This window comes from Trachypithecus francoisi, unplaced genomic scaffold (assembly GCF_009764315.1).
Source record: "Trachypithecus francoisi isolate TF-2019V2 unplaced genomic scaffold, Tfra_2.0 Contig01461, whole genome shotgun sequence".
Taxonomy (NCBI): Eukaryota; Metazoa; Chordata; class Mammalia; order Primates; family Cercopithecidae; genus Trachypithecus; species Trachypithecus francoisi.
In genome coordinates, this window is record NW_022681433.1 from 2,238,328 (window position 1) to 2,253,483 (window position 15,156).

Below are 15,156 nucleotides of genomic sequence, written 5' to 3' on the forward strand. Positions count from 1 at the left end.
AAATACAAAAAACTAGCCGGGCGAGGTGGCGGGCGCCTGTAGTCCCAGCTACTCGGGAGGCTGAGGCAGGAGAATGGCGTGAACCTGGAGGCGGAGCTTGCAGTGAGTTGAGATCCGGCCACTGCACTCCAGCCCCAGGGACAAAGTGAGACTCCGTCTCAAAAAAAAAAAAAAAAAAAAAGACAATGTCAGCATTTCTGCATTTCCTAATTTTAGAAACTACAGTTTTCCCAAAGACAAAGGTCTTTAAATAGTTTAATGCTTAGTGTTCTTAGCATAACAATGCAACTTAGTGCAGAAGGTATTTTGTCAACTCTTAATCTAAGTAAGAAGCGGGGTGTGTTAGGCTGCTCTTGCATTGCTATAAAGAACAACCATGTGGCTCAGTTATTTATTTATTTATTTATTTATTTATTCACTCTTTTGAGACAGAGTCTCTCTCTGTCTCCCAGGCTGGAGCGCAGTGGCACAATCTCGGCTCACTGCCAGCTCCGCCTCCTGGGTTCACGCCCATTCTCATGCCTCAGCCTCCGGAGTAGCTGAGATTACAGGCACGTGCCACCACACCCAGCTAATTTTTTTTTTTGTATTTTTAGTACCAATGGGGTTTCACTGTGTTAACCAGGATGGTCTCGATCTCCTGACCTCATGATCCGCCCGCCTCAGCCTCCCAAAGTGCTGGGATTACAGGCGTGAGCCACTGCACCTGGCCTAGTCAGAGTATTTTCTTTTATCTTTGTTGAAGATCCTGTTTTCCTGAGTCTGTTTTTAGAAAATAATCTGCAAACTCAAGCAAAACAATAAGCCTATTCTAGCAAACAAGCTTTTCTCTAACATGGTGTCAGTACTATTACAAAGTGGCCACCTGGGTCCATGAAATGGGTGGATATGGGGATACTGCAACAATGCAGAAATGGGCTAAATCTAAACATGTTCTTTTTGCACCTTCTCAGGCACATAATGCCAATAAAAACTGTTGTGTCTATCAGCACAAGATATAGAGACTGCCAGTGGCTATGGGCAGATTCCCTGGTGAGAAGGCCCTGAACATGGTTGGCAAGTGAGACTGATACTGGTAGCACTGGGGGCTACAAATGGGCCTTGATAGGAATGGACATTGACTCTGGACCTGGATTTGCTTACCCAGTGGAAAATACAAATTCTCAGAGTACTATTAAAAAAAAAAACAGACCAGAAGATATTGCATGGATTTGGATGGCTGACCACAATTTCCTCAGACCAAGGAACACACTGTACAGCCCAGAATGTCTAACAGTGAGCAGGAAAATCTCCTCCTCAGAGTAATGGTTTGATAGAGGAGTTAACTGGCAATTAAAACATTGGTTGTCTAAAACAGAGGAAGAAAAATGCATGAAGGGCTGACCTACACGCCTTCCTGAGTGTGTGCTCACATTCAACATGAAGGGTGCCCTCACTGGATTCTCCTATTATTCTGGTTGATCTGGGGAAGAGGGGGTGGGGACAATGCTGGTATGATATACAATTCTTACCAAGGGAGGAGTATACTGCTAGAATGATTGTAGTTTCTTTTTTTTTTTTCTGAGACAGAGTCTCACTCTGTCGCCTGGGCTGGAGTGCAGTGACCGGATCTCAGCTCACTGCAAGCTCTGCCTCCCGGGTTTACGCCATTCTCCTGGCTCAGCCTCCCGAATAGCTGGGACTACAGGCGCCCGCCACCTCGCCTGGCTAGTTTTTTGTATTTTTTAGTAGAGACGGGGTTTCACCGTGTTAGCCAGGATGGTCTCGATCTCCTGACCTCGTGATCCGCCCGTCTCGGCCTCCCAAAGTGCTGGGATTACAGGCTTGAGCCACCGCGCCCGGCCAGTTTTCTGATTTTTTAATAAATTAATCATTTTGGCACATGCTCAACTTCATGTTTGTACAAAGGTCATAACTTTACCTTTTTAAAGCATGCTTCAGCACTATGAACAAAAAAATAAGTTTGAAAGTGTGTTTTCAGGAAATAAGTCATCCTCTTGAGCTGAAACATGAGGATCTTGGAGGATGTCATTAAAGTCACCTCACAGTGTTAACAAGAATTCTGGACAGAAACATAGTTATAATTAACCATTAATCCAGCAGTACTTTAGCCTACTTCCTTGTAACCAAAAGTCACATAGCACCAGATAGTGACCGTTTGTATGTATCCCCATTGTTCCTGTGAAAGTAAAATAAATCTTGGGGTCCCCAAATCACTAAGCTAAAGGGAAAAGTCAACTGGGAACCGCTTAGGGCAAACCTGCCTCACGTTCTATTCAAAATCACCCGTGGACTCACTAAGACAAATGGATATCTGATTGCCTCCTTTGGAGAGGCTAACCACAAACTGAAGGAATGCAACCATTTGTCTCTTATCTACCTATGACCTGAAAGCTCTCTCCCAGCTTGGAGTTGTCCCGCCTTTGCTTTGAATTGTCCCACCTTACCAGACCAAATCAATGTTCATCTTACATATATATATATATATATATATATATATATTATATATATATTATATATATATATTTTTGAGATGGAGTTTTGCTCTTGTTGCCCAGGCTGGAGTGCAATGGTGCGATCTTGGCTCACCACAACCTCCGCCTCCCGGATTCAAGTGATTCTCCTGCCTCAGTCTCCCAAGTAGCTGGGATTACAGGCATGCGCCACCATGCTCGCCTAATTTTGTATTTTTAGTAGAGACGGGGTTTCTCCATGTTGATCAGTCTGGTCTTGAACTCCTGGCCTCAGGTGATCCGCCTGCCTCGGCCTCCCAAAGTGCTGGGATTACAGGCGTCACCAGCTTATCTTACATATGTTGATTGATGTCTCATGTCTCCCTAAAATGTATAAAACCAAACTATGCTCTGACTACCTTGGGCACTTGTCGTCAGGACCTCCTCAGGCTGTGTCACAGGTGCACGTCCTCAATCTTGCCAAAAGAAACTTTCTAAATTAACTGAGAACTGTCTCAGATATTTGGGGTTCACATTTTGGTAACCATAGAGGGATTATGAGTGAAGATGCCTCTAACCTTTGACAAATTTCCTGTTGGTGCTTGGTACCAGCACGAGCTGATTTTATGGCTCAAATCCGTGGGACAATTTGCTGAGGTCTGGGAGCACCCCCTCCAGAAAATCCCTGATCTCCCAGAATTTTAGTCAAGATCTAAAGTTTATTTTGCCGTGCAACTACCGCGATCGCCCCCCGCCCCTTTTTTGGCATTTTACTTGCTTCCAACAAGGAAGGCAAAATTTTCTGCTTCCATGATGATGGAAGGTAAGCAAATCCTTTATGTAGTTTGAACTCGCACCCAGCAGGGAAGATGAGGTCAAGTGTTTTTCCTGTTTCTAGGATGGTAGAAAGCAGTCTTTAGCCTGAGACCCATCCCTAGGTAAGTAGCTGAATTAGGATTTTGTCTTGACTGAAGTTTAACAATAAGCTGGTCTTAATTTCTCCTTACCATTAAAGTGTTCAGTGATCATATTGTTGGGTTTTGTTGTTGTTGCTGTTTGGTACAGTCTTTCTCTCATCAGATTTGACCAACTCTACCTCACTTGGTCAATTCTGAGTGAGAATTCCAAGTTATGGATAATAAAGCCTCTCTAATTTGACTAAAATTCCTCACAGCTGCAAAAGAGGAAAAACAAAAACCAAAAAATCATGCGCTTGGTTTCTGTGTTTGCTTCCTATCTCAAAAAACAAACAAACAAACAAATGTTATTTCATTTACTTTTCTTCCACACTATACCTCCTTTCCCCTTTGCCAGCTGCAGTACCAAAAAAATCTAAAGAAGGCTTTTAATGACTTGAATCCCTGTAAAGAATTCAGAACAAAGGCACCACTGACCCTTTTTATGGTGTTCTGTTTTCTTTGTAAAGTTTCAAGAATCATGAGCAGATTGTTCTTAGGTCTAAAGATCTGTTTTTCTGTATTACATGAACTGATCTCTTTGGCTTTGGGGATTCCACAGATTACTTTGTACTGTGAAAGGATTTGACCTTGGTGTGTGTAATGGGGGATGAGAGCTACAAAGTTAGGAGTGGTTGAGCACAGTTTACTGGAAGGGGTCTTGGCTGTTTTTTTTGTTTGTTTGTTTGTTTTTTCTTTTTCTTTCCTAGGAAGTTGTTGTTTAAGGATTCTGATTCTAGTTCAGAGCTGCTTTCTAAAGGGTCTTCTCTATTCCTTTTTCTCCCCAAGTTGATCTCAATTCAGCTTGTCTGTGCATATTTGCATGAGGAAATAAATGGTTGTTTTAAAAGGTTAACAGGAGACTGAATTTTCTCAGTTCCAAAGAGAAAGGGCTTTTGCTCCTTTCAGCAGAAAGGCACCCCTGGGTGACCAAGGGCTTTGTGGGAGTGTCTGGGGGGTTGACCCCTGTGATGTACAGTGGCCCTACTGGAAAATCCCAAACAAAAATTAATTTTTAAAAAGGTTCATCCAGGAAACACATATATAAGGGTTGATCACCAGGTGTTTTAAGCCCTCTCAGAGGTCAGAGACCTCTGGAGAGAGAAACTAAAACATGAAAGAAGGTGGAAATGACTCAGTGGTGACACACTGTGTTGTCCTGCCCACAAGCAGCACACATCGATCCACTACACAAAAACCCTAGGCCACAGCTCAGTTCCTCCTTTTAAGAAAAAAAGTGGGAAACAAATAATCTAAGAATAAGGAGAAAGCAAGAAGAATGACCCCCTTTTGAGCATTCTGTAGGTTTCATGGCATCTATACTTGCCAGAGTTTATGTAAAATGGAAGTAATTATGGTCTTTGTGCACATTTACATTAAGGAAAAAGAGCCCTAAAGTCAACCTGCAAACTCTAGAGTTCCTAAGTTCTCTTTTATATTTTCTTTTCTGCCTGCTTTAAATCTGCTGTTATTTGTCTATTAAGATGAAAACCATTACTTGGATCCAACAGGTTTTTTGCAAACCAGTGAATGTGTATTTATCTCATGTCCAAAGTTTTGAAGTAAAAGCTATATGATGTGTGTGTGTGTGTGTGTGTGTGTGTGTGTGTATCTAAAAGGCCTTTAGGCTGGGCACAGTGGCTCAGGCCTGTAATCCCAGCACTTTGCGAGGCCAAGGCAGGTGGATGACCTGACGTCAGGAGTTCAAGACCAGCCTGGCCAACATGGTGAAACCCCATCTCTACTAAAAATACAAAAAATTAGCCAACCGTGGTGGCGCATGCCTGTAATCCCAGCTACTTGAGAGGCTCAGGCAGAAGAATAGCTTGAACCCAGAAGGTGGAGGTTACAGTGAGCTGAGATCACGCAATTGCACTCCAACCTGGGCAACAAGAATGAAACTTCATCTCAAAAAAAAGTAAATTAAATTAAAAAATAAAAAATCATAAAGGCCTTTATAATTTCTATAGTTTTACGTTTAATTAGCAGTTAAATTCATTTTAATTTTTCTCTAGCATACCAGACTTTTTCTCTCTGTACCTTATCATGTAAATTTTGCTATTTGATTTTCACCTGAGTTGTTTCCTTTAATATGCAAATTTAAAGCTATTTAGCTAACAACTGCCTAGGGTAGCAAGACACATTAGCAAGAATTTGAAAGTATAAGACAGGAAAAATAGCTGTTTATGAATCTGTAAGATGTACTTCTATCAGCATCCCTAATATGCTTAGTATTTATGTGTTATGTATACAATGTTTCACTACTGAAAATATCTAAAAGAGCTCTAATTAATTAAGAAAATAAAAATATGTGAATCAAATATTTTAATCAGGAAAATGCTTTTTCAAGTTTACATAACTTAAGTAAAATATCTAATAAATAAGCTAGCTTTAAAATTATTGGTAAAGTGATATTAGAAATGTCTTAAAAATTGCCAACATAAATTTTTGTTTGCATTTATTAATCAATAAATTTCATAATTATCCTAACCAAATACTGTAAATTTTCAAAATTTGGCATAAGGGTTACAAAACTATAAACCCAGCCCAAGACAGAATAAACTTAGCTTATGTCATTTTTAATAAATAAGACATTGATATTGGTTTAAGGAAAATAGCTACATCTTAAATTTAATAAGATTACCATAACTTCTAATCTTGTGGCTTTAGGCAGTCTAGTCCACAGGCAGTAAAGTTTGTTTTGGGAAAGGACTGTTATCTTTGTTTCAAAGCTAAACTATAAACTAAGTTCCTCCCAAAGTTAGTTTGGCCTGAGCTCAGGAATGAACAAGGACAGCTTGGAGGTTAGAAGCAAGATGGAGTTGGTTAGGTCAGATCTTTTTCACTGTCCCAGTTATAATTTTGCAATGGCGTTTTCATAACTAAAATAAGTAAATGTTTAAAATAAAATAAATAGTTAACTGTAATGAGATAATTGCAGAAAAATTCATCATAATTTAGAATATAAAATTATATTAAATTAAGTAATAGATATTTTGTTATTTGGGTAGTTTCTAATAAAAATATATTGTAGGAAAACATTCTAATAAAAAAGTGTGCCCTTTTTTAAAAAAGTGAACAATTTTTGTCTAGTTGCAAGCTTATTTAAAGGTTATGTACAAAACAAGGTAAAAGGGCCAAGCGTGGTGGCTCATGCCTGGATTCCCAGTAGTTTGGGAGGCCAAGGCAGGTGGATAACAAGGTCAGGGGTTCAATACCAGCCTGGCCAACATGATGAAACCCTGTCTCTAATAAAAATACAAAAATTAGCCGGGTGTGGTGGCACACACCTGTAATCCCAGCTACTTGGGAGGTTGAGGCAGGAAAATCGCTTGAACCCAGGAGACAGAGGTTGCAGTGAGTCAAGATCGCGCCATTGCACTCCAGTCTAGGTGACAAGAGTGAAACCCCATCTCAAAACAAAACAAAACAAAACCCAAGTAAAAGGAACCAGGAAATAAGAGAGACGTAAAGAAAGTTATAAAAATAAAGAGGTTTTGTTTTGTTTTTGGTAAGAAAGCTTAAAGAGAAATAATTTTAAATAAGAAAGAATCTTATATGGCAAATTTAGTCCTAGAATAAAATGACTGTTGTTTAAAAAAAAAAAAAAGGGATGTTAATGTCAAACCAGAAAGTCCAAGCATGTCATGAATGGTCTGTGTAAGTCACAATAAGAGGATTTATAAGAAAAAAACCCAAAAATTTTTATACGATCAAGTTGTCCAAAATTAATGAGAAATTATAATGATCTCTCGAGGGATTGGGTTTGAAAACACTCATACACTAAATAATTAGTTAGAACAATAAAATTAATTTTCTTAAAGGATTGATGTACTCAATAAATTACAGGAGATTTTAATTTTTTTAACATAAAGTTCAACTTGTATTGCATCTTGTTTTTGGTTTTCTCTCCCCTTTTAGTTATTTATTTTTTATTTATTTATTTATTTATTTTTTGAGATGGAGTCTCATTTTGTCACCCAGGCTGGAGTGCAGTGGCATGATCTTGGCTCACTGCAAACTTTGCCTCCCAGGCTCACACCATTATCCTGCCTCAGCCTCCTGAGTAGCTGGGACTACAGGCACCCACCACTATGCCTGGCTAATTTTTTGTATTTTTTAGTAGAGATGGGGTTTTGTTTTGTAAGTTTTTTTTCCCCTTGAGTTCTGTTGGTTGTAGCCTGATGCTAAAATGTTTTTTTAAAGGTCTAAAGGAAATGACTTCTTTTTCTTTTCCTTCTTTTTTTTTTTTTTGAGATGAAGTCTTGCTCCGTCTCCCAGGCTAGAGGGCAGTGATGTGATCTCAGCTTGCTGCAGTCTCCACCTCGCGGATTCAAGCAATTCTCCTGCCTCGGCCTCCTGAGAATAACTTATTTTACAATGACCTGTGATATCAAATGTGTTTAAACCTTTGATATTTTACAAACTTTCTAAAATCAAATTACAAATTATGTCTTTTTTTGACCTAATTAATCCTTCAAGACATTAGTTTCCCTAAAGTCCAAAAATGACATAATTTGGCTTATTTAGTATAAAAATTACACAGGAAGCATTGTAAAATATGAAATGGTGTTTGGTTACTCCCACACCCTTACTATCTGCCTAAGTGATTTCTTCTTAATTCCTGTACCAATAACATTTCTGATGTTAGAATTATAAGGCTTTTGTTTAAGAATTAATTTACAACCCCATTGTTCTTATAGATAGGATCTCTGATGTTAGAATAATAAGAAATTTGTTTGAGAATTGTTTAATACGGTATTCAGATCCTGAATTTCAGTGGAATAGCTGATGCCAACCAGTTTGAAGATGCCCACAGAACTGAATCAGTGTGAGAACATAGAGAACATTGTTTCATTTTTTTTGAGATGGAGTCTCACTCTGTTGCCCTGGCTGGAATGCAGTGGCACGATCTTGGCTCACTGCAACCTCTACCTCCTGGGTTGAAGTGATTCTCCTGCCTCAGCCTCCTGAGTAGCTGGGATTACAGGCATACACCACCACACCCGGCTAATTTTTTGTATTTTTAGTTGAGATGGGGTTTCACCATATTGGTCAGGCTGGTCTCAAACTCCTGACCTCAGGTGATCTACCCACCTTGGTCTCCCAGAGTGCTGGGATTACAGGCGTGAGCCAGCGCACCTATCGAGAACATCTCCCTGTCCCATGACTTCACCCTGCACTCTTTGGCCAATTAACAATGCTCAAACTTTGGCCCACTCCAAAACCCTTAAAAACCTCAGCCCCAAACTCCTTAGGGAGATGAATTTGAGGTTTCCTCCTATCTCCTTATTTGGGGGCCCTGTGATTAAACCTCTTTCTCTGCTGCAACCCAGTGTCTCAGTATATTGACTTGCCACATGCAAAATTGCTGAAAAATCTTATTTGCTATTCAAAAATCAAAATCGCTAAAAATTTAAGGTTTTTTTTATAACTTGTTCTGTAGGCAAATTTGACCTAAACTGAATATGTGGCAGGCAAACCTGACCTGGACTGATGTGAATTATTTATATCTTTATTTATCCTATTTGATGTAAAGTTTCATGTATTTCACTGGAGAAATATTAATGTATAGGGTTGCAGAGTGCTTCCCCAGGTCCTGTTGAGGTGTTAAGCAATGCTCAGGATATGCATTAACCTTTCTTTTTGTTCTTTGCTTTTTTTTTTTTTTTTTTTTTTTTTTTGAGACAGAGTCTCACTCTGTCACCAGGCTGGAGTGCAGTGGTGCGATCTCAGCTCACTGCAACCTCTACCTCCCGGATTCAAGTGATTCTCCTGCCTCAGCCTCCCAAGTAGCTGAGACTACAGGCACGCCCAACCATGCCCAGCTAAGTTTTGTATTTTTAGTAGAGACGGGGTTTCACCGTTTTGGCCAGGATGGTCTTGATCTCTTGACCGCGTGAACCACCTGCCTCGGCCTCCCAGGGTACTAGGATTACAGACTTGAGCCACTGCACCTGGCCACATTAACCTTTCTAAACCCCAAATATTTTGAATTTTGAAATATATTTGGTCCCAGTGTTTCAGATAAGGACCGTGAACTGTAATAAAAATATAGTTATTGGCTGGGCACAGTGGCTCACGTCTGTAATCCCAGCACTTTGGGAGGCCAAGGTGGGTGGATCACGAGGTCAGGACTTCCAGACCACATACATCAGGGAATGGAGCTTTTACGGATACATCACAACAGAGAAATAGGCGAGATTGGAGCCACATCATGGAGAGCTGGAATAATAGTGTAGTTTAGTGAGATACAGAATACAGGGGCAGATGCAATGTCACAGTGCAACCCAGCTGTCTTGGTTCAAATCCTTTTGGCCACTAGACTGTCTCTCGGGCACAGTCTTGGGCAATTCATCTAGCCATGCTGGCCTCAGTTTCCTAAAATGAGCATTGCAACTGAGCCTACTTCATAGATGTGTCATTTTTAAGTGAGTTAAATCTAACACATTTAGAGCATTACCTGGTAGAGAATAAGTACTCAAAGTTAACTACTACTGCAGATAATTGCTGTATTACTAAAGTGAAAAAAAGATAAGATCAGGCCAGGTGTGGTGGCTCATACCTGTAAACCCAGCACTTCGGGAGGCTGAGGTGGGTGGATCACTCAAGCCCGGGAGTTCAAGACCAGCTTAGGCCACATGATGAAACCCCTTCTTTACAAAAATACAAATAATAAGATTAAAATAAAAATTGGAAATCCTAGAAATTGTTCAGAAAGCAAGTTTTTTAATTTGATCATCTTTTTTTTTTTTTTTCCAACAGTGTCTCACTCTGTCGCCCAGGCTGGAATGCAGTAGTGGATCACAGCTCAGTACAGCCTTGATCTCCTAGGCTGAAGTGATCCTCCCATCTCAGCCTCCCAAGTAGCTGGGACCACAGGCACACAGAACCACACCTGGCTAATTTTTTTATTTGTAGAGGTGAGGTCTTGCCATGTTGCCCAGGCTGGTCTCAAACTCCTGAGTTCAAGCAATCCCACCTTGGCTCCCTAAAGTGCTGGGATTACAGATGTGAGCCACTGTGCCTGGCTTTTGATAACTTTTTTACTTTAGCAAAGTTTTTATTTTTCCTTTTAAAAATGACAAAGCAAAGACAATCAGTAGCTGATGAAGCAAGGTTTATCTTTATAGAGGTTCTAACTAATCAATGAAGAATGAGTAATAAAATATCACCATGTTGCCACACCTAGTGAAAAAATGGATCTAGGCAATGAAGGGCTTCTAATATCATTTTAAAAGACATATTTAAGAGACTCCCATAAGCAAAGTCCACATAACCACAGAGCATAACCACAGCTATGAAGTAGTTTTGCCAAAAACAATTTAAACCTGAATGTGATCAAGTTTCTAGAGCAGTTTACAGGAGATACAGGGAACAAAAGACACATGATATACCACAAGTCTAGAAAAATCTTAACTGCGTGAAACTCCTCAGGGCTAAGGATCCAGTTTCTTCAACAAATACATTGCAAGGAAAAAAAGAAAAAAAGGAGAATCTAAAGATTAAAATAAACCAACAATATAACAACCAGTTGCAATGTATGTACTTTCTTTGAATCCTGATACGAACAAACAAAATGCCACAAAAAAGAGAAAAAAAATCTGACACAGGGAAATTTGAACACTGACTGGATATTAGATAATATTAAAAAGTTTTTATTTTCTTAAGAACAAGGTCTCACTGTTTTGTGTTTTGTTTTGTTTTTGTTTTTGAGAGAGTGTCTTGCTCTGTCACCCAGGCTGGGGTGAGGTGGCATGATAGCTCACTGCAGTCTCCACTTCCCAGGTTCAAGTGAGTCTCATGTCTCTGCCTCCTGAATAGCTGGGATTACAGGTTCATGCCACCACGCTTGGCTAATTTTTGTATTTTTAGCAGAGATGGGGTTTCACCATGTTGATTAGGCTGGTCTCAAACTCCTGGCCTCAAGTGATCCACCCGCCTTGGCCTGCCAACGTGCTGCCATTGCAATTACAGCCGTAAGCCGCTGTGCCCAGCCTGAGTTCTTTTTTTTTTCTTTGAGACGGAGTCTCGCTGTGTCGCCCAGGCTGGATGGAGTGCAGTGGCGCGATCTCGGTTCACTGCAAGCTCCGCCTCCTGGGTTCATGCCATTCTCCCGCCTCAGCCTCCGAGTAGCTGGGACTACAGGCGCCCGCCACCACGCCCGGCTAATATTTTGTATCTTTAGTAGTGACGGGGTTTCACTGTGTTAGCCGGGATGGTCTCGATCTCCTGACCTCGTGATCCACCCGCCTCAGCCTCCCAAAGTGCTGGGATTACAGGCTTGAGCCACTGTGCCCGGCCTGAGTTCTAAATTTCTAAGTTGTTCTGCATAGTTGGAACAACTTGGCTGCCATAACAAAAAAACATAGACTGGGCTGGGCGTCGTAGCTCACACCTGTAATCCCAGGATTTTAGGAGGCTGGGAGTTTGAGACCAGCCTGGTCAACATAGTGGGACCCCCATCTCTACTAAAAAAAAAAAAAAAAAAAAAAAAAAAAAAAAGCTGGACGCGGTGGCTCACACCTGTAATCCCAGCACTTTGGGAGGCTGAGGCAAGCAGATCACAAGGTGAAGAGATCAAGACCATCTGGTCAACATGGTGAAACCTTATCCCTACTAAAAATACAAAAATTAGCTGAGCATGGTGACGCGCACCTGTAGTCCCAGCTACTCAGGAGGCTGAGGCAGGAGAATTGCTTGAACCCGGGAGGTGGAGGTTGCAGTGAGCCAAGAACAAGCCACTGCACTCCAGCCTAGTGACAGAGCAAGACTCCGCCTCCAAAAAAAAAAAAAAAAAAACCACCGAGTTGGTGGCCTAAACAACAGAAATTTGTTTCTTAGCCTCTTGCAAGACTGGGAAGTCTAAGATCAAGGTGACAGTAAGGTAGGTTTCAGTCTGATACCTTTTCTCTTGGCTTGTAGGTGGCCACCATCTCACAGGGTACTCATATAACCTCTTTATTGTTTGGGCAGGGAGAGTGAGCAAGATCTCTGGTGTCTTTATAGGAAGGCACTAATCCTATTATGTCAGGGCTCTACTCCTATGACCTCATCTAACCTTAATCACCTTAAAGGCCCTATCTCCAATAGAATCACATGTATTGGAGGGGTTAGGGCTTCAATATATGAATTTTAAAAATAAGTATTAGTAATATGAACATGATTATGAATATAAACAATTCAGTCTATAGCAGTAAGACTACTTTTTTTGTTTGTTTTTTTTTTTTTTTTTTGAGATGGAGTTTCACTCTTGTTGCCCAGGCTGGAGGGCAATGGCACAGTCTTGGCTCACCACCACCTCTTCCTCCCGTGTTCAAGTGATTCTCCTGCCTCAGCCTCCAAGTAGCTGGGATTATGGGCATGCGCCACCATGCCCAGCTAATTTTGTATTTTTAGTAGAGATAGGATTTCTCCATGTTGGTCAGGCTGGTCTCAAACTCCTGACTTCAGGTGATCCATCTGGCTCAGCCTCCCAAAGTGCTAGGATTACAGGCGTGAGCCACCATGCCCAACCAAGACTAATTTTTTAAGGCAAATAAAGCTTTATATATAATACCCAAGTCATATAGCTGAATACACAAATCAAAATAAAGAATTAAATAACTTTTTGGATAACTTAGGAGAATGACTTTATGTAGATCCTTTGGAACTTTTCCCCTGCTGGAACATAAGCTCCATGTGGGCAAAGGTTTTTGTCTTTTCTGTTCATTGCTAAATCCTCATGACTAGAATAGTGAATAGCACATAACTGGTGTTCAGTATTTATTGAATACATGATTGCAGGTTTTCTTTTCTTTTTTGGAGCAGGGAGACCCTATATCAGAGCTTAGGAGCCACAGATCATTAAAGCAGATTGCCTTAATTGAATATTGGCTCTATCACTTACCGTTTTTTACCTTGGATAAGCTACTTTAGCTGTATGTGCCTTAATTTTCTCCTCTGCAAAATGAGTATTTTAAGGTTGTAAAAATTAGTTGAATTAATAAGGTAAAACCATTTAGAACAGTATTTAGTACATAGTACATAGAAATAGGTACCTTGAAGTTGGTTATAAATGTTAGATATAATTTTGCATATAGAGTTAATTCTCCTTCCTATGTATGTGATTATAATCTAAGAAAATACTCTGTAAAGTCAGTAATATGGAACATTTTTTGCCTTTTCTTTCAGGAGGAAAAATTGAGGCATGGCGATAGAAAGACTGTAAATGTGATAGCCAAGGGCTGGATCCCACTGGATTAGTCAAAGTAGGACAATATACTTGCATTTTCTTGCAATTGTTTATTAACTGGAGTTTTCATTCTTCACTTAATCAGTGGTTCATAAGCTATGAATCTAGGTTGAGCCCCTACATTCCCATGTGCAAAGAACATTATAAAATCACTAACGTGGAAATATACAGTCTTCTAACTTTTGGGTCCTGTTATTACTTTTAAAAAATACAAATTTATTTGTATTATCCTTTAGTCATTAGGTATTTTCTGAAGCAATGGAAGCTCAAAGTATAGAAACTACACGCAGAATCATCTACATTTGTGGATGATGAAAAAGGAGACTTTATTTTTTAAAAAATCAGAAAGCAGTGCTTTAGGGGCTTCTAATATATGAGGAAATTATTGTAATTTCACATGCAATATGTTCTAAATCTTGATCTCTTAATCAGAATCGTAGAGAATCTCTCTTCTAGGTTTGCAGTTAATGGTGAAAACCAAAAGCTCCGCCTTTGGCTGGATAGTGGATGGACGGGGTCGGAGGCTGCCGCAAGGTAAACTACAACTCCCAGGATTCTTTGGTGGGCGCTCTGGGAGATGTAGTTTAGTCCCGCCTTGGCCCCTCCCTGCCTCACACCATCTCCACCCCAGCTCTGGGCTCACGTTCTGGATAAGGACAGCGCGGGGGCGGTTGTCATCGGTTGTCTCATGACAATTTCATTCTCGTTTTGTCATTTTTCTCATTTAGCTCATTTTTGTCATGTTAGTCCATTGTTAGGCATGCTCGAGGACTACTCCTTCGGAGAGCGGTCGTTGCGGAGGAGGGGCCGGGACCGTGTGTTAACCCGGAAGAAGTGAACCGGGAAGTCAACGTGATTTCGGGTTTGTCGGGCTGAAATGTGGCGGGTCTCTGAAGGTTCCGACCTCAGTAAAGAGAGCTGACGTCTATTCTTCTTTTTCTTAGGTACTGTGCACAGTTCGTTCCTGATCTTCCCCGCCGCCTCCTGTATTGCCTCTTTATGGAATCACTCCACATACTGAGTTACACAGCATGGTTTGCCCGTGCTGCTGCCCCGCGGGCTGTAGCTTCTGACCTGCCTACACTCAGAACTTTCCCCAAAGCATCAGAGTAATACTGTTACTGTGATGGGTAATGGAGAAGTCGTGCTGTTCTCAGGTGTAGTTAACCTTGGAGAGTAAACATCTTGTTTTTTTTTTTTTTTTCTTAATGTTGAGATTCATGACCTTGAAAATTATGCAATTTTACCCTGAAAATTATGCAATTTAGAAAATTCTACTCTGTTCCTAAAATGGAAATTTTAGCAATAAGTATTCGTGCAAACATGTATTTGTCATCCTTTTATTCTGTCTGTTAGCAAATGGACACACTTTCTCTGACGTGCTTGAAATATGGGGGTGGTGGAGTGTAACGTTTGTGACAGCTGGCCATTGGTGCTTTCTTCCACAGTGCTTTTAATAATGTGATGCACTATCCTAAAATCTATCAGTAGAACTCTGGAAACTGAATATTTT

At 40.5% G+C, this 15,156-nt stretch overlaps 1 protein-coding gene across 3 annotated transcripts in view; it reads left to right on the top strand.

Annotated features, from left to right (window-relative positions):
* The first annotated feature begins 14,231 nt into the window (after positions 1–14,231).
* Positions 14,232–15,156, top strand: part of MTRF1 (mitochondrial translation release factor 1) — a 48,592-nt gene continuing 47,667 nt past the window's right edge. Inside the window, exons 1-2 of one of the 3 annotated variants that reach the window (XM_033234219.1) lie at positions 14,232–14,505; positions 14,588–14,800. In XM_033234219.1, coding sequence (XP_033090110.1) covers positions 14,770–14,800 — 31 coding nt within the window. In that variant the 5' untranslated portion in view covers positions 14,232–14,505; positions 14,588–14,769. Of the gene's footprint in view, positions 14,801–15,156 lie in introns of all 3 variants that reach the window. The other 2 variants (XM_033234240.1, XM_033234228.1) reach the window with 2 other exon arrangements.